The sequence below is a fragment of the Pyxicephalus adspersus genome, chromosome 5, assembly GCF_032062135.1.
Source record: "Pyxicephalus adspersus chromosome 5, UCB_Pads_2.0, whole genome shotgun sequence".
Taxonomy (NCBI): Eukaryota; Metazoa; Chordata; class Amphibia; order Anura; family Pyxicephalidae; genus Pyxicephalus; species Pyxicephalus adspersus.
This window is the reverse complement of record NC_092862.1, coordinates 671,383-689,252: the sequence shown is the minus strand read 5'-3', so window position 1 is coordinate 689,252 and position 17,870 is coordinate 671,383. Positions and strand designations below refer to the sequence as shown.

Genomic DNA, 17,870 nt, shown 5'->3' with positions numbered 1-17,870 from the left:
CAGCTTCCACCTTTTCTCTGATGCTCACTTGTACATCCAGGGCTGCTTGCACTGCGCATGCATGAGATTGAACACTTTTTTTTACATTATAAGAGATCCTCTGAAGGTGCATGCACACAAGGAGCAGTGCAGAGCTCAGGATATGTGACACAAATAAATGGAGATGCTTTAATAGCATCATGCATGTGATATCAGATGGGGACAAGACAGCCAGTGACCCCCTCCTATCACTGTCCATATTCTATATAAACACTGTCTGTGACGTTTATCCGCAGTGTGTAATAATGTTATCAGCAGCGCAGTGTGATCGCTATGTGAGTGTAAAAGCTGCTTGTCATATTCTGCAGCCTAACAACTCGCTGTGTTCAAACCTTCATATCTCCTAAACCGTTCGTTGTAATAACTTGAAATTTTTAGGTACACGTGGAGGCATAGGAAACCGAAACTGTAGGTGTAAGTGGGGGGGACACGTGTGGCTAAACCTTTCTAAAATGTAATTAGTATGGCATTATGAGAACATAAATCTCTACCTAGCAAAGTTTGCTGCCTGCTCTGTTACACATATCTGTCTGCATCTTACCTCAAACCCCAATTTCTCTAGAATTAAGAGGTGCAGGGAAACACAAATATAGGTGGAAGTGGGAGACACATGTGGCTATCACCTTTCATCACCATGACATCATTACAACATTAAAAAAACTGTCCATGAAAATGCTCTTCCTTGCTACACTTGACTGTAACCTTCCAACACTTCAACCTCAATAACATTTAGTGGGCAGAGTTCATTTTCTAATGATGCCATAGTGATGAAGATTTAGGGGATGTTAGTCACAGATGTTCCCCACTTGTACCTATATTTTTGGTTTCTTACGTCTCCCCATTCCCCAATTGAAGTTCAGAATGTTAGATAAGTGGACAGGAATGTGTAACAGGGCAGGGAAACCCATTTTAATGGGCAGAGTGTTTTATGTTCTAAGGATGCTGTAGTAATGAGATTGTAAGGGGAGAACGTGCCCGCCACTTGCACCTAGATTTTTAGTTTTGTACCTCCACCCTCAGACAAATTGTTGTACATAGAGGAGAAGCAGACAGTAGTTTCATAGGTATAGATGTGTGACAGGTAGGTATATATTAACCTAGGTATTCAAATCAGCCGGGGCGGAGCAACCGGCTAAAAAGCTCTGGGGAGAACTATGAAAGAGGATTGCTGCTGTTTTTCTGCACTGCAAAGAGTTAAAGTGTTGACATGCTGGTATTTCCTTTTTGCATGCTGGGAGAGGTCTAAGAGAGAGAGAGAGGAGAGGTCTCCTCTACCTTGCAGGCCGTGACAGAAGAGGTTGTAAGGTAAAATAATTATTAAATGGCACAGAAGATTCAGAGATTGATATTGCTGTGTTGATATTGATTAGTGTCAGGTTTGGGTTTTTATGGCATGGTTTTTATTGGGGTCTCGTGTCCGGGGATTACTGCTGCAACCTTTTCTCTGAGGTTACTATTTAGAAGGCCCTGCTTACCCTGAGGTCACTGCTGAGGTCTGCTTTATTGGCCCCTGGGGTTATTTTTAGGGCCTGGGGCCCGATGTGTAATGGTGGTGGGGCCGCCTTCTCCTGATTCCTGGCTGTCTGGGGGTAACCCCAAATCAGGACTGTGTGGAACTGCAAGAGCAATCGGGAGCGGAGCTGACAGCTCTGCTCCCCTGATTGCTCTTGCAGCCCCAGCGTAACTGTAGTATGTGTTCTTGGATTGAGAATCTCTATCCAAGCACACATACAGAACTGCAGTTCATCTGCAGTCATAGCTGATTGGAAGCACTCGCGTGTCTCCTCCAATCAGCTGTGACAGCAAAGTTACCACGGTCACCGGGCTGTACTTATCAGCCCGGTGACCGTGGGAACTGAACTGCAGATGAACTCTCAATGGAGAAACTCATGAAACATTCAGCTTTCTAAAGTTTCTTACAAAGTAATGTGGGCTAAGAAGTAAAGGTTGGAAATATTGTAAAAACCCAATAATGATGGTGTCGGTGTTTCTAGGTTTGGCAGTGATTTCAGTCACAGCAACTGATCAAAATGGATCCATGGGTAGGAACTGCAAAACGGCAGAAAATCGTGGACCACAAGACTGGAGCTGACACTGCTGGTAATTAGCAATCATGCATTGTTTATTCATTTCTATGATGTGATTTCAACTAAGATTCATTTATTTATTCACGATTCATAGTTTTTCTTACTGGTAAAGTTTATGTGTATTTTGCTTACAAACATTACTAGATAGACACAGCTTGTTCACCTGTTTTACACTTCTATGTGAATGTGATCAGTATAATGTAATTTATGAAAAGTGTGCAATTCCAATAAGTGTGCATATAATAAGAAAAGACTGAAGAAATGTCTTAGTATGTGAAGCCCTTTGCTCTGTCATATTGATATCTGTGACTGTTAGCATTCCTAGTGCCCCGGAGAGGGTTCTGGGAAGAGGGATTTGTATCATTTATTTGACTTGGTTGGCCTTCTCAGTGAACTGGTTTAGGGGTCCAATCACCAGATCCCCATGCATGTGTGTTAGAAGGAGGTAATACAAGGCACATGGCAGATAATTCCATAGTTATTGATATATTTCATCCCTTTCATGTTCCAGTGAAGGCTAAAACTGTGCCCAAGAAAGAGTTTGGAAGAGAACTATGGGAGAGCTCCGCTTCCTCCTATCGGAGCTGGATGAATGAAAGACAACTCGGTAAGTATTGTAGTTAAAGCTTGGAGTAAACTTTATTTTTGAAGCTGCCTATCAACTTGTCAAGTTACGGCAAATCAACTGAAAATATTATTGTCACCAAAACTGCTGGGGGAAGGGTCAGGGAGCACAGAGAGACCAATGGCATGGTCCAACAGGCAAGAAGTATATTGCAGATATATATATATTTAGATACAAAGTAAACAGCCTGGATTAATGCAAACTGGAACAAAGTTCTGGGGGCACCTCATGGTAATCTGATGCCACAATAACTTCCCAGCAGTCAGTTTTGTTTACTCCTCAGTTCCATTCACTGCCACAAGTTTCCTCGGATTTTAGTAAGATCCAGCAGGGGGGAACCACAAGTTCCAGCAATAGTCGCAGTGCTTGTGGAGTCGTATCTTCTGACCTGGTGGATGTCTGGCCTCTGTGTAGCTGATACAGAGAAGATACAGACAGAGCCCTGCATCAGTACTACAGACCCTACGTGTAGTCACCATGATAGGGGAGCAATGGGGTGTGCACAGGGTATTGCTCAGCAGCTTTGCCCCTGTTGTGTGTATTTGTAGCTTTTGTCCTGGGGGGACTGCAGAGGTGGGAATAGGGCTGTGTATATGGTAGATCTCTTGATGCCAATTGTCAGGAACGCTGCTGATAGGAGGAAACACTGGCCTTGTGATCTGCTGGCTGCAGGAGTCTTCTAATATATCCGCCCATCATGCAGTGTGAGGTCTGCCATGCTCTGTGTGAAAGCATAGGACTAGAGATCCTAAAAGTTTTTTAGGATTTAAAAAATGCCCCTTCCTCGGGGCTACAATATCACATACAGTATACGGTCTATATACCATATTTTTCGCCGTATAAGACGCTCCGGAATATAAGACGCACCCAATTTTAAAGGAGGAAAATCTAGAAAAAAAAGATTCTGAAAGATTATTCCCCTTCTGATCACTCATGAGCCATTCAAATTCCCTTTCTGATCACTCTGTGCCTTTCAAATTCCCTTTCTGATCACTCTGTGTCATTTAAAATTCCCTTCTGATCACTCTGTCATTCAAATTCCCCTTCTGATGACTGTGCTTTTTTTCCACTGTATGGCAGTTAGGACAGGAAACAGCAGGTGGCGCTGTGCCGCCTTCTTTCGCTCTGCTTTACAGACAGGAGACACGATGCTGGCAGAGGAGAGAAGAAACACACGCTGCTGCAGCCAGAGACACACGCAGGATCCGGGTATCGGGTGAGTACCGTATTTTCCGGTGTATAAGGCGACTGGGCGTATAAGACGACCCCCCACTCTAACCAATCATTTGGGGGTCGTGTTATATGCCCAGTATTGTACTGTTCATTCTGCCTGTCAGATCTCACTATTGTGTGAGAACTGAGAGGCAGAAAGAACTGTACACTACTAGTTCTAAGTAATGAATGGGCACGTTCCTTTAATGAATGGGCGTGTTCCACTGGAGAGCCGATCCGATCCAGGCTGTCCGCTGGAGAGCCGATCCGATCCAGGCTGTCCGCTGGAGAGCCGATCCGATCCAGGCTCTCCGCTGGAGAGCCGATCCGATCCAGGCTCTCCGCTGGAGAGCCGATCCGATCCAGGCTCTCCGCTGGAGAGCCGATCCAGGCTCACGTCCTGCTTTTCAGCTTACACGAGTCCTGCTGTGAAGCAACGCGAGCCTGCCCAGGAGGACTCGTGTAAGCTGAAAAGCAGGAAGACAGAAGGAGGCACAGGAAGACTCGCAGGGACACCAGACCAGAGAGGGGACTCGCGAGGACACCGGGCGCTGCAGGTAAGTACTGGTACTCGGCGTACAAGACGACCCCTGACTTTGTCATTTTTCGGGATTTTTCGGGGTTAAAAAGTCGTCTTGTACGCCGGAAAATACTGTATATTATTTTATAACACATTTGTTGTATAAGACGCACTAACTCCCCCCCCCCCCCCGTTTTGGGGAAGAAAAAGTGCATCTTATACAGCAAAAAAAAACGGTAGGTTTATGAAATGAATGAACACTTAGGATGTTAAAAACAAAAAAAATAAGTATAAATTGATTTTCACCTGTATATGATGTTTCACTTAGCCCTGAAGAAGATAATATTTCTTTTCCTACCCAGAAGGAAAGGGCAGGGAGGTAAGTGGGCTCCTAAATTCAGTGCTCAGAGCTGTAAATATTTCTCTGTCTTTCTGTAGATGACATTGAGAGGTTCCGCAGTCAGCTCCATGCATACCCAGACTCATCCCTGAGGATCATATACGAGTATTACAGAGATGATCTGACCCTCATCCTGGAGAATTTGGACCCTCTCACCGTCCTGGGAGAGCTAAACTCTCGGAATGTGTTAAATATAGAGGTGGGACAATCAAATACATTTTTACATTTTAGGTAGAAACATCAATATAAAAATTCAATGGTTCATAATGAAAAATAATAAAATATATTTTCTAGAAATATCAGACAATGGAAAAAGACCCGACTTCCTTCTCTCGCATCTTATTACAAGATATTCAGGATCTGGGGAGAGAAGCTGTGATTGGGCTCTGGGAATGTCTCTGTGCACTACGGAGAGATCATCCTCATCCTAATTTACTGGCGGTTCTGGGAGAGATCAGCCAGAGAGGTAACAGAACATTGTGTAAATTCTGTGATAATAAATTGACACCAATTATTTCATGTGTAATGTGTTTTGTGACGTGTAAATTTCCAATGGTCCTCTCCACTGTCATGTTTTTCTTTCTCTATGAAGAAGATTCCTCTCTTGTTCTCTCTGTGTGGTTTATTGAATTCCACAGACATATTTCTACTCTTCTCTATTCTATGGAGTGTATCCATATGACCGCATTACTTTCCTCCAATGCAGCGTGTCCCATCTCCTAACTGTCACCAACAATGCGCACACTCAGCGGGTACTGAGCCATGTAAAAATGATGTTCATGACACAGAAGCCACCTTCAAGGGATTTTATTCAGTTTTAGAAAACTGCAAAACTGAAATGAAGATGTACCTTTTAAAAGCATGAATTTACAAAATAGTGTAAATAGCAATGATATATATTAAAACATTCAGATAACAGATTATTCCTGAATTTTCCCTATACTGTATACGATCAGAATGGTAAGTGATTTACACTGATATGGTAAATGTAACATAATATTAGTTATATGCTGCTATTTAGACATGTGTGTGTATAATGTGTAGCTTGCTGTATATGAAGGTCAGCCTCAATCATTTTATATTTCTATCTATAGGTGAGGGTCTGGTAGAACAGATTTTGCTGGATGAACATGGACACATACTGACTCCAGAGCTGAAAGGTAAAAAAATACATTGTACAGAATCAGATAAAATGTATGTATGTAAATGTCAGATATAATAAGTAAAGCTTGGAGTGCTGGATATGTACTCCCATATACATCGATATCTAACTGTTAATCTTTTTCCCCAAGGAACTCGGCTTGTTTTGTAGTTTTTATGTTTTCACTCAGCAGTAAATGGTGCATATACAAATGATTCAGAGACAGAAGCCAACATGCAGAGATCAAACTTTGCATACACACACGTTATCTAATACTTCAAGTGAGTGATCACTGACAATAAATACAAAATGACAAACTAAAAGTTACTTAGCTTCAGATTTTTTTCTGTGAACAATACTTGAATGTTAAGTGATCGCAGTGGAAAGCGGGCACTTGATTTTGAGTCTTTCTCTGTTGAAGCTTCACAGTGATCCCGTGTCAGCCTGGTGGAGTTCTTTCCAGCTTATCCTGGCTGTAGAGTCCTTGTCCTCTTGAGTCACCTTAAATGCCTTTTTCATCTCCGATGGAAACTTTTTATCAGGAAAGTTTTGTGGCCACTCCCAATTGGTCCATAAACATTCCACTCAAACTTAACATTACAGTTATGGGAGCAGTCCTGCCGGTAAACTCTAGTTGTCTTGCACTTTAATTGCCATTGGTCAGTGTTTTTTTTTTTTTGTGTGTGTTTTCATCTGAACAAAATGATTAGCTGATTTACAAGTTTTGCAATGTGATGTAGGTCACGTCCATATGCTATTTCTTCCAACTGTTTAAAAGACAAACGGTGGCCAACTGTGGTATTAAATCACATGTGGTTATATGTGTATATAATATTCCAACACAGCAGAGTAAGGTGAACACATGAAGATCACCGCCTAATCAGTAAATGGACCACTTAGATACAACAGTGATAGGATATCAGATCTTGGGTATACATTTTTAGGGTCAAAATAAAGGTATAGCCTCCACCTGTGCACTGCTGACCTAAACTAACAGGATAAAACTTTTTTTTTTTTTTTTTTTTAAGATTTCCTTGCATGTAATTGGGTATTCTTTGCAAAGTGAGCTTTAACCACATTCATTAGGCTAAGTGAGTTATCCCTTGCACAGAACTATTTCACACAAGCGAACAGACTAATTTCCAACAAGGCTCTGCATAATCACCGTCTACTGTGAACAGATCCTTATCAGACATTTAGTTCTTTTTGATACTGTATAATTCCATTGACTCAAATAGAGGCTAAAGCATATGGAGAGACAGGACCTCTAGGGGGCACTACGGCTTTCAAAGAAATGGTGTGAGGCCTGAGAAGGACCAAGGAGCATAGTCTAAGCCAGGGGTCCTCAAACTTTTTAAACAGGGGGCCAGTTCATGGTCCCTCAGACTGTCGGGGGGCCGTACTATAGTTTGAAAAAAAACAGGAGAAGATTCTTATGCACACTGCTCAAAACGTATTTATTGTATAAAAAACATGAAAGAACAATACTATATGCACAGCACACTTGCCGATCATTAAAAAAAAAAAAGTGGCGTTTACTTTGGCTTTAAAATTGCTTGAGGGTATTCCTTTGCATGGAAAATGCACAGATAAATTTGAATTCTCACTGTGTGTATTGAAAATGCAAACTTATCTTGCATTTTCCATGCAAATGAATAATCTCAAGCAATTCATTAAATTTGCTTCTTTTTATACACCCTACCCTACACCCAACACTACCCCACACTTTTTATTAATTAAAAAAGGGCTGCTAAAAAAACTTTGTCAGTGTCTGCTCACCCAGTGTCAGAGCTGCCTGCATGCCCAGGAGAGAGACACCTGCAGTTTAGCAAGGAAGAGGTAAGTGGGAAAAGCATTATTTTCAGTGTAGCCCTTAATTTCCTTTGCAATGGAAATTAGTGATTCCTAGTTAACTTATTTATTGCTGGACTATGACATATATTAATGCCACACATAACATTGTCAGGCTTGTATTTGCCTGAGTCAAAATACAAATATATCTTAATATTTTTTTTGTTTTTTTTAGAAATTCAAGAAAAGCACAAACAGCATCTAACGGAGATTTTAGCTGAGCACAAAACCCCGGGGACTGGGGAACCTCTGGAACAATTCCTCATTAGTGAACGTTATGTAAACCTGGTTGTAGTCTCATCCAATCAGTTCAGTTCCCATCCTCAGAATGAACTAATCCAAAGTGGGGCAAAACATGACGAATACTTGAAGGAAACACAAACTAGGCTGGAACACATTTCCCCCAATAGGTTGTTCCGCTGGATGCACCAGACACGATGTGTCCCACATCCAGTAATGGTGAGCGGAGTGCCAGGAATTGGCAAGACCACCCTGATGCAGAATTTTGTCTACGATTGGGTGACTGGAAAACTCTACCAGAGATTTGCTTTTGTCTTCACCTTCAGATTCCGGGACCTGAAAAGGCTGGGAGAGGTCAGCTTGGAGGATATGATTCTTCAACAATATCCCTATCTGGAGAGCCAGATTGGAAACATTCTACAAGATCCAGAGAGACTTCTGTTTATGTTTGATGGTTTAGATGAAAGTATTCACCAAATGCATTTCAGATCAAGGGAATTCTCCAATCCAAAACAGAGATCAGATATCCGTGCGATTGTGGTCTGTTTGGTGGGGCAGAGTCTTCTTAAGGGTTGCTCTGTACTGGTAACCAGCAGACCAAACAGACTGGCATCAGTTGATATCCGTGTCTTCCAGAGAATAGCTGACATCATGGGATTTCTCCAGGAAGACAGACGGATCTTCTTCAATAACTTCTTTGGAAATGAGGAATTATCAGAAAAGGCTTTTCATTATGTGAAGGAGAATGACATGCTGTACACTTTCTGTTACATCCCGTCATTCTGCTGGATTGTCTGTACAGTGTTGTCAGTGTGCTTCAAAGCCCAACCACCAAACACCGATCAGCTGATGGAATCGTTGCCCAAATCTATGACACAACTTTTTGTGACTTTTGTCTCCAATGTTCTAGCCAATCACAGCCAGAATAAAGACCATGATCACACTGCCCGGGACCTGCTGACATCTATTGGATGGATGGCAGAACATGGAGTCATGAATAACATAACGGTATTTAATAAGCATCACCTGGACTCATTCAGTGTGAGAAATGATAATTATCTCTTTCCATATTGCGTGGTGGAATCTGGTAAGCCTCCTGATGTGGATTTCACCTTCTTCCATCTCACTCTTCAGGATTTCTTTGCTGCTTTAGCTCATTTTATAGACTATAATACCGATAGATTACAGAAAACACTTCATGCTGCTGAATCTTACAATAATGGCCGTGCTGAAATATTTCTCTGTTTCCTCTGCGGTCTCTCAGACTCTTCCACTAGATTCCTGTTAGAGTCTCACATTGGAGAATTGTCTGCTCAGGCTGCCAGTCATGTCACCTCCTGGATGCAGAAAATTATACAACAGAGGACTGACAAGAGAAAACTTCTTTATGCATTCTACTATCTCCATGAGAGCAGAAATGCGGCTCTGGTGTCACAATGTATTGGGTCAAATCTTCACCTTTTTTTTATTTCCCTCACCCTTCTGGATTGCTCTGTGCTGTCTTCCATCCTTCAGTCCTGTAGAGAGTTAGTAGATGTAAATCTGATGTTCTGTCATATTCAGAATGAAGGATTGAGGAAACTTATTCCGGCTTTACACGCCATGAACAAACTGAGGTAAGAGCTGAATACGGATAATCACGTTTCTGTGTTGGACATTGAAAATATTGGGGCTGATTTATTAAAGCTCTTCATGTCTGGGGAAGACAGACTATCATGGGATTACTTGGATGATGTAACAAGCCTGCGAGGAATTTGGTAAAATAATTTTCTATTTTTTGGCAAATGTTTTAAATCCTGGAGCTGATCCATTCCAGGTTTGCGCAATTGCCAGGTTCACCCATAAGCAAAGTCTATCTTCTCCAGTCTTGGAGAGCTTTGATCAGGCCCAGTATGTGATAGATCCTACAATCCCAAGAAACACATCTATCCTTTGCACCCAACATGGTATACAAACATTTATCATAACAAAGGAAGAGATTGAAAACACAGCACTATGAAATGTGCATATATACATATCACTTCAGATAATCTTACCCTATATTTATTTATTTAGAAACTAACATTATGGTCAACACCAACCAGTTTACTATCTCGGATGCTCTAGAAACACACAATTTACTTTCTGACTAATTTGCAATAAAGATAAAGCTTTTACAAAAATGTGTGCTAATACATTTAGAAGAATGAGTCACCTAAAAAATCCCCATGTGCAGAAATATTTTGGTTGCTAAAGGATTTTCCTTAAACAAAAAAAAAATAATAATAATATATATAAATTCATATTCTTCTGGTAACATTCTTCTCTTCTTTTACAGGTTGGATAATAATCACCTAACAGACAGTTCCTGCCCTGACCTGGCATCTGGAATAAGAAATAACCAGACACTGAGGACACTGATCCTGTCCTGGAATAATCTGAGGGGTCCTCATTTCAGGGATCTGATGGAAGCTGTGACAACAAGCCGGATAGAGGAATTACAGTGAGTATAACTGAGTGAGATAATAATATTCTGGGACAATATCCTAAATATAGCAATATAATAATTCCATAATGTATTCATATCAGATCTCCTTTCTGACTATAAATTGCCAATCCCAGACCGGTATCTTATTCCTGGATCTGATTGCACTCTTGTCAGGCATGATGTCATACGCTACATGGTATGTAGTAAAATAGATGAAATTATCATACACAGGGGAATCTGATCTTACTGAATTCGGTGCCAAATACAAACATCCTGAGAACTGGCAGGACCATCGCTATTCAGTGCTGGGAATCTCCTATGTGTATCTGTTGTTTGGTGTAAGAAGATCTTTACATTACTGAACATCTGCTATTCAGTGTTGTGGGTGTAGCTTTGTATTTTTTTTTTTGGGGGGGGAGGAGAGATGACCCCCTCCAAACAGTCTATAGCGCTAATCCTGTAGGATTCGGGGAGATATAAAGCCTTGCTATGGGGAATAGTGGATTTGATAATGGTTTGGCAGTGCCTGTACTCAGGATAGGTCCTCTGAGAGCAGGCGGGATACCTTTCCTGGGAATTAACCAGTATTCTGAGATGTCCGGGAGCAGAGGAACTAACGTACCATAACGGCATTAAGATATCTGTACACACAGAATAGAAATAACAATATGTTTATATAGTAAATGTTAATCAACACACAGGAATAGTATATGAACAAATTAACCCAACAAGAGTCCTGGTGTAGTTGTCAGGATGGTGGTGATGGGGAGATCCTCCAACAGACGCTGAATCAGCTTGAAGAGAAGCTTGTCTCTGAAGAAGTCAGCGATCAGCCTATGTACTCTGCAAATCTATGCCTAAGGAGTCTCTATTCTGCTGCTGCAACCAGAACTCCCTATGGGCCATCAGTTGTCTAACCTGGCTCCATCCTATTCTGAATATTGAGCTCTGTACTAATTCTAACTAAGCTCCCAGACCAAGGGGGGACTACAGCTATTCAGTGTACTGGTAGCTGTATGTAAACTAATACAGATATATTCACCTAATAGTATAATTACAAGGTGAATCACTTCACATTCACACAATTACAGACCTGTATCTCCTCGGCACTGTGCAGATAACACTAACAAAGGGGTTAGATATATCCAGACCCAATAAGAACACAGAAGACATGGGCATCCATAATCCCCCTGGAAGAATATGGCACACTTGTCTGTTAGTTTCTTCCTCTGCTCTGGGAGATCCGGTAAAGTCCACCTGCAGCAAGCATTTCCGTATAGGAGGCCATGTGCTCTAATTACTTCTTGGAATCCTCCTTATATATCACTAATAGTCCTCCAGTCTGGGGTATCTCACCCAGCTAGCACAGACAGGAAATCCTATCTATACACAAACTCTATGATAACAGGTAATTAACATTTACAAGTATACAATAGCTGGAAACAATCCTGGAGAGTGACATCTAGTGGCCACATTGCTCCAGATTATTACTATTGTATTGGTAGTCTGTGAAACAGCTTAGTATATAATGGGCTACACAGGATCTCTTTATTGCTCCCTATGTGTACAGAACTCATTCTGACAGATATTTTTTTTTTTTTAGCAGCTAATTATCACCACATCCAATCACTAGTCATACTCCAAAATCCGCCCCTACCTGTCCCCTGAGACCACCAAACTCCTTGTACATGCTCTTATCATCTCTTGTCTGGACTACTGTAACCTCCCCCTCTCTGGTATTCCACTAACCCGACTCTCTCCTCTACAATCTATTATGAATGCTGCAGCCAGACTCATCCATCCTTCCCTCCGCTCCTCCTCCGCTGCATCTCTTTGTAGTTCTCTCCATTGGCTTCCATTTCACCTTAGAATCAAATTCATCTCCTGTGCTTTGCCTTCAAATCCCTCCACAGTTATTGTCCCACTTACATCTCTGACATGGTTAAAAAATACTCCCCCTGCCGCTCTCTCTGCTCCTCCAATGACCTACTAATGACTTCCTCACTCATAACCTCATCACACGCACGGATACAAGACTTCTCTAGAGCTGCTCCAACTCTCTGGAATGGTCTCCTCGTCCTATTCGGCTTGCTCCTACTTTCTGCTCATTTAAAAGAGCACTCAAAACCCATTTTTTCAAACTTGCCTACCCGGCTTCTTCTGTCATTTGAAACCATCACTACTTCCCACACTACATATCTCACATCCTTTGTGTGTGAAATTCCCCCACCTACTAGATTGTAAGCTCTTCGGGGCAGGGTCCTCTCCTCCTGTATCACTGTCTGTATTAGTCTGTCATTTGCAATCCCTATTTAATGTACAGCGCTGCGTAATATGTTGGCGCTATATAAATCCTGTTTATTATTAATAATAATAATAATACTGATTCCGTCCTCAAACTGTCTGTGGTTATGATCCATGCTCTATACACAAGGAGATTATAGCACAATACGAGTCATGCCATTGGTATTCTGTGGTCTTCCTGTGTATGGTGGGGATCTCATCGTCTTTATACATGTATGGGAATATTGGGGTGTCAGAATGGTGGCCCCAACACATTATCCTGTGTGAAACATACAACTTTCTTCTGTCTTTAGATGATTGGCTATTATAAGGACGTTAAAATGTTGAAATGTATTTTCTTGAGAATGGCATTTGTAAACAAGTTAGTAAAGGCTCTCTACTATTTTCAGGGGATCTGTTATACTGATAGATATTATTAATTATTATAATTTGAAATGTATTTACGTTCAGAGTAAAACATGAGAACTCATTAAAATGTTCTCCTGAGGAAGCCAAAGAGTGAAAATCATCACGAATGGAAAGAATGATAGATTTGACCATGTGTTATATAGCGGTGTATGTAACAACTGTTATCATTTTATATAAATGGTCAGAAATGGCTGATTGCCTGAAATGTGATTGGATTAAAATCTTGTTTGTAATGGATATTTTTTGTACAAATTGCAATGAAGCTTTTAGAAAAAAAAAGTGCTAATACATATAGAAATGTGAGGCACCTAAAAATCCCCATGTGTAGAAATATTTTGGTTGTTGTAGGATTTTCCTTATAAAATTATATTTATGGCTAATGATTCTAATAAAGAGAAATGAGCTGCATTTATGTAGAGAACGGTTCCATTTATTCCTGGGGAGAAATTCATATTCTTCTGGTAACATATTTCTATTCTTCCACAGTTTGGATAATAATCACCTAACAGACAGTTCCTGCCCGGACCTGGCATCTGGAATAAGAAATAACCGGACACTGAGGACACTGAGCCTGTCCTGGAATAATCTGGAGGGTCCTTATTTCAAGGATCTGATGGAAGCTGTGACAACAAGCCGGATAGAGGAATTACGGTGAGTATAACTGAGTGAGATAATAATATTCTGGGACAATATCCAAAATATAGAAATATAATCATTACTATAGTAGATCACTGGGGGTTGCTCATGTTAATGGGATGCTTACAGGGCAGATTAGAGGCAGCAGACTCCAAAAGTTCAAAATAACAGCAGTTTTTATTTGTTTAGGCAAGTGTTACAGCATACTCCACAGCTTAACAACAAAAACAATAAACAGTAGCCCAGCTGGGTCTCTGGTTCCCTCGATTAGGTGCCCTTTCTTCCTAACACATACACTATATCAGTACTGTTACCTCACAACTTTGTAGAAATGTTTGGCTTTCCTGGAACCCACGCTGGCTCTCTCTTCAGCCTGCCATCCGCGCTGGCTCTCTCTCCAGCCTGGGATCCACGCTGGCTCTCTGAATCACTTCACATTCACACAATTACACAGACCTGTATCTGCTCAGCACTGTGCAGATAATACTAACAAAGGGGTTAGATATATCCAGACACAATTAGAACACAGAAGACATGGGCATCAATAATCCCCCTGGAAGAATATGGCACACTTGTCTGTTAGTTTCTTCCTCTGGTCTGGGAGATCCTGTAAAGTCCACCTGCAGCAAGCATTTCCGTATAGGAGGCCATGTGCTCTAATTCTGACATTACTTCCTGGAATCCTCCTTATATATCACTCATAGTCCTCCAGTCTGGGGTATCTCACCCAGCTAGCACAGACAGGAAATGCTATCTATACCTGAACTCTATGATAACAGGTTATTAACATTTACAAGTATACAATAGCAGGAAACAATCCTGGAGAGTGACATCTAGTGGCCACATTGCTCCAGATTAATAATATTGCTTTGGTAGACTGTGACACAGCTTAGTACAGTGGTCGCCAACCTTTTCTGACTGGCGGACCACTCGGTTTCCCAGCTCTGAACCGTGCATACGTGTGGAGCTGGGTGTCACTTAAACTTAAACTTTCCCTTTAGTGATGTCATGATACCAAAACCCTCCCCATCACAAATCAAAGTCTGTTGGCAAAGTGGGCGGGTTGTGTCCAGAGTCACAACCCGCCCACTTCCCTGAGCCTGGGATCTGTACAGGAGGCATCGTCCGTGGCTCTGGCTGGTGCGCGCCCCCCCCTCAGCTGGGTCCTTCTGATCCCGTTTGGGGGTGCACCAGAGCCAGAATGTTCTCATGGACCACAGGTTGGTTGCCGCTGGCCTAGTACACCATTAACAGGATCTACACAAAAATTACCAGAATATCAGATAAAAATCACCCCATCCAATCATTAGCATACACAAGGAGATTATAGCACAATACGAGTCATGTCAGTGGTATTCTGTGGTCGTCCTGTGTATGGTGTGGATATCATCTTCTCTACACATAAATCCTTATAATTTCATATTACTGGAGTTTTATAAAGTGATCAGAGAAATATTATTCCAATAAAGAGAAATGATCTCCATTCATGTGGAGAATAGTTCAATTCATTCTACGGGGGAAATTCATAATCTTCTGGTAACATATTTCTATTCTTCTACAGTTTGGATAATAATCACCTAACAGACAATTCCTGCCCGGACCTGGCATCGGGAATAAGAAATAACCGGACACTGAGGACACTGAGCCTGTCCGGGAATAATCTGAGGGGTCCTCATTTCAGGGATCTGATGGAAGCTGTGACAACAAGCTGGATAGAGGAATTACAGTGAGTATAACTGAGTGAGATAATATTCTGGGACACGATCCTAAATATAGAAATATAATCATTCCATAATGTATTCATATCAGATCTCCTTTCTGACTATAAATTGCCAATCCCAGACTGGTATCTTATTCCTGGATCTGATCACACTTTTCTCAGACATAAATTAATCTTTTTCTGAGACATTATTTAATTCTTATATTCCCATTAGTCTGGTATGTAGTAAAATAGATGAATCGGTGATCATACATACTGCGATCAGTGCCAAACACAAACATTCTATGAAATGACAGGACCATCACTATTCAGTGGTGGGTGATCTCTACATTATTGTGAATCTATTAGATATTAGTGATCTCACACATCAGCTATTTATACACATTACTATCTTTCACTATTCAGCTTTTTAGAAATAGCGACATTCCTTCACCTACTACTAAAATAGCTTATAGTTTACTACTCTCACCGATATAAAACTGTAGATGACCCTCAAGGCTCTGGTATTAATTCCTTCCTTTACCACATAAACTCACGCTGATCCCTCCGTGAGCTCCTTCATCTCCCCAGAACAATGGAGATCAGTTAACTATAAAATCGGCAGAACTACAGAATTATAAAATCCAGAATTCAGATTTTTTCTTTAATAAAAGGTTTATTATGCCAATTCACAAGAAGTGTTTCTGTTGCCACTTATAGGAACTTTGGGCAGCATGGTGCCCTTTGTCACTGTACTGATTTCTGCCCCCCGGAGGACAGGCAGATTATTGCAACCATGTGGCATTAAATGATTTTTCCCCATGTGAGTGATATTTAAAACTTGGAAAGATCAGAAAAGCTAAAACTTTGTCAGGATTGACTAGAACTACCCAACCACCTCTACTCCAGGCATGAGTAAATGTCTTGTATTTTGGTATTTCTGGTAAAACAAGGTTAACCTAGGCTACACAGAATGCCACAGCACCATTGTCATTTTAACACCTATTTCATTTTTCTAATGACCAGAGATTCTGGAATTTAGAGGATACAAATAGTCTAGCTAGACAGGATCTTCTCTGTCATAGTAAAGCAAACAATTGGTAAGTGTGCTTATATCTGCCCCTAGATAGAAGATAACATTGGGTTGTGTACGATCAGTAACCAAAAAAAGAGTATCAAATATAAAAAAAAGATTACTCAGCTAAATGGTAACAGAAATTTCAAAACTGTTCAAAAATCTACACAAGACAGGAAAATCTAGGAAAAAGAAGATATCTGAGATAAATCCGAGTATGGAAGATTCAAAGACAGCAAATAGGAGTGATCATAGGGCTGTGTTCCTAAATTCTTCAATTTATCTGAAATTCATGGACAGATGTCCTAATAAAACAGTGACTCATTCTGCCACCTAGTGGCAAGAGGAGACCTCCCACCATCCTGGTTCCATAGGTGATTGGGGTAGCAGGAGAGGTCCTCCCACCATCCTGTTTCCATAGGTGATTGGGTGAGCAGGAAGTGACCTCCCACCATCCTGGTTTCATAGTCGATTGGGTGAGCAGGAGAGGTCCTCCCACCATCCTGGTTCCATATGTCATTAGGTGAGCAGGAAGTGACCTCCCACCATAATGGTTCCATAAGTGATTGGGGTAGCAGGAGAGGTCCTCCCACCATCCTGGTTCTATAGGTGATTGGGTGAGCAGGAAGTGACCTCCCACCATCCTGGTTCAATAGGAGATTGTGGTAGCAGGAGAGATCCTCCCACCATCCTGGTTCCATAGGTGATTGGGGTAGCAGGAGAGGTCCTCCCACCATCCTGGTTCCATATGTCATTAGGTAAGCAGGAAGTGACCTCCCACCATCCTGGTTCCATAGGTGATTGGGTGAGCAGGAGAGGTCCTCCCACCATCCTGGTTCCATAGGTGATTGGGGTTGCAGGAGAGGTCCTCCCACCATCCTGGTTCCATATGTCATTAGGTGAGCAGGAAGTGACCTCCCACCATCCTGGTTCCATAAGTGATTGGGTGAGCAGGAGAGGTCCTCCCACCATCCTGGTTCAACATGTCATTAGGTGAGCAGGAAGTGACCTCCCACCATCCTGGTTTCATAGTCCATTGGGTGAGCAGGAGAGGTCCTCCCACCATCCTGGTTCCATAGGTGATTGGGTGAGCAGGAAGTGACCTCCCACCATCCTGGTTTCATAGTCGATTGGGTGAGCAGGAGAGGTCCTCCCACCATCCTGGT

At 41.6% G+C, this 17,870-nt stretch overlaps 1 protein-coding gene across 1 annotated transcript in view; it reads left to right on the top strand.

Moving 5' to 3' along the window:
* Positions 1–2,069: 2,069 nt before the first annotated feature.
* Positions 2,070–17,870, top strand: part of LOC140331859 (NACHT, LRR and PYD domains-containing protein 3-like) — a 28,146-nt gene continuing 12,345 nt past the window's right edge. The window contains exons 1-10 of the mRNA XM_072413193.1: positions 2,070–2,139; positions 2,638–2,733; positions 4,812–4,862; positions 4,922–5,082; positions 5,178–5,349; positions 5,978–6,043; positions 8,051–9,731; positions 10,433–10,597; positions 13,781–13,945; positions 15,492–15,656. Of these exons, the coding sequence (XP_072269294.1) occupies positions 2,070–2,139; positions 2,638–2,733; positions 4,812–4,862; positions 4,922–5,082; positions 5,178–5,349; positions 5,978–6,043; positions 8,051–9,731; positions 10,433–10,597; positions 13,781–13,945; positions 15,492–15,656 (2,792 nt within the window). The remainder of the gene's footprint in view (positions 2,140–2,637; positions 2,734–4,811; positions 4,863–4,921; positions 5,083–5,177; positions 5,350–5,977; positions 6,044–8,050; positions 9,732–10,432; positions 10,598–13,780; positions 13,946–15,491; positions 15,657–17,870) is intronic.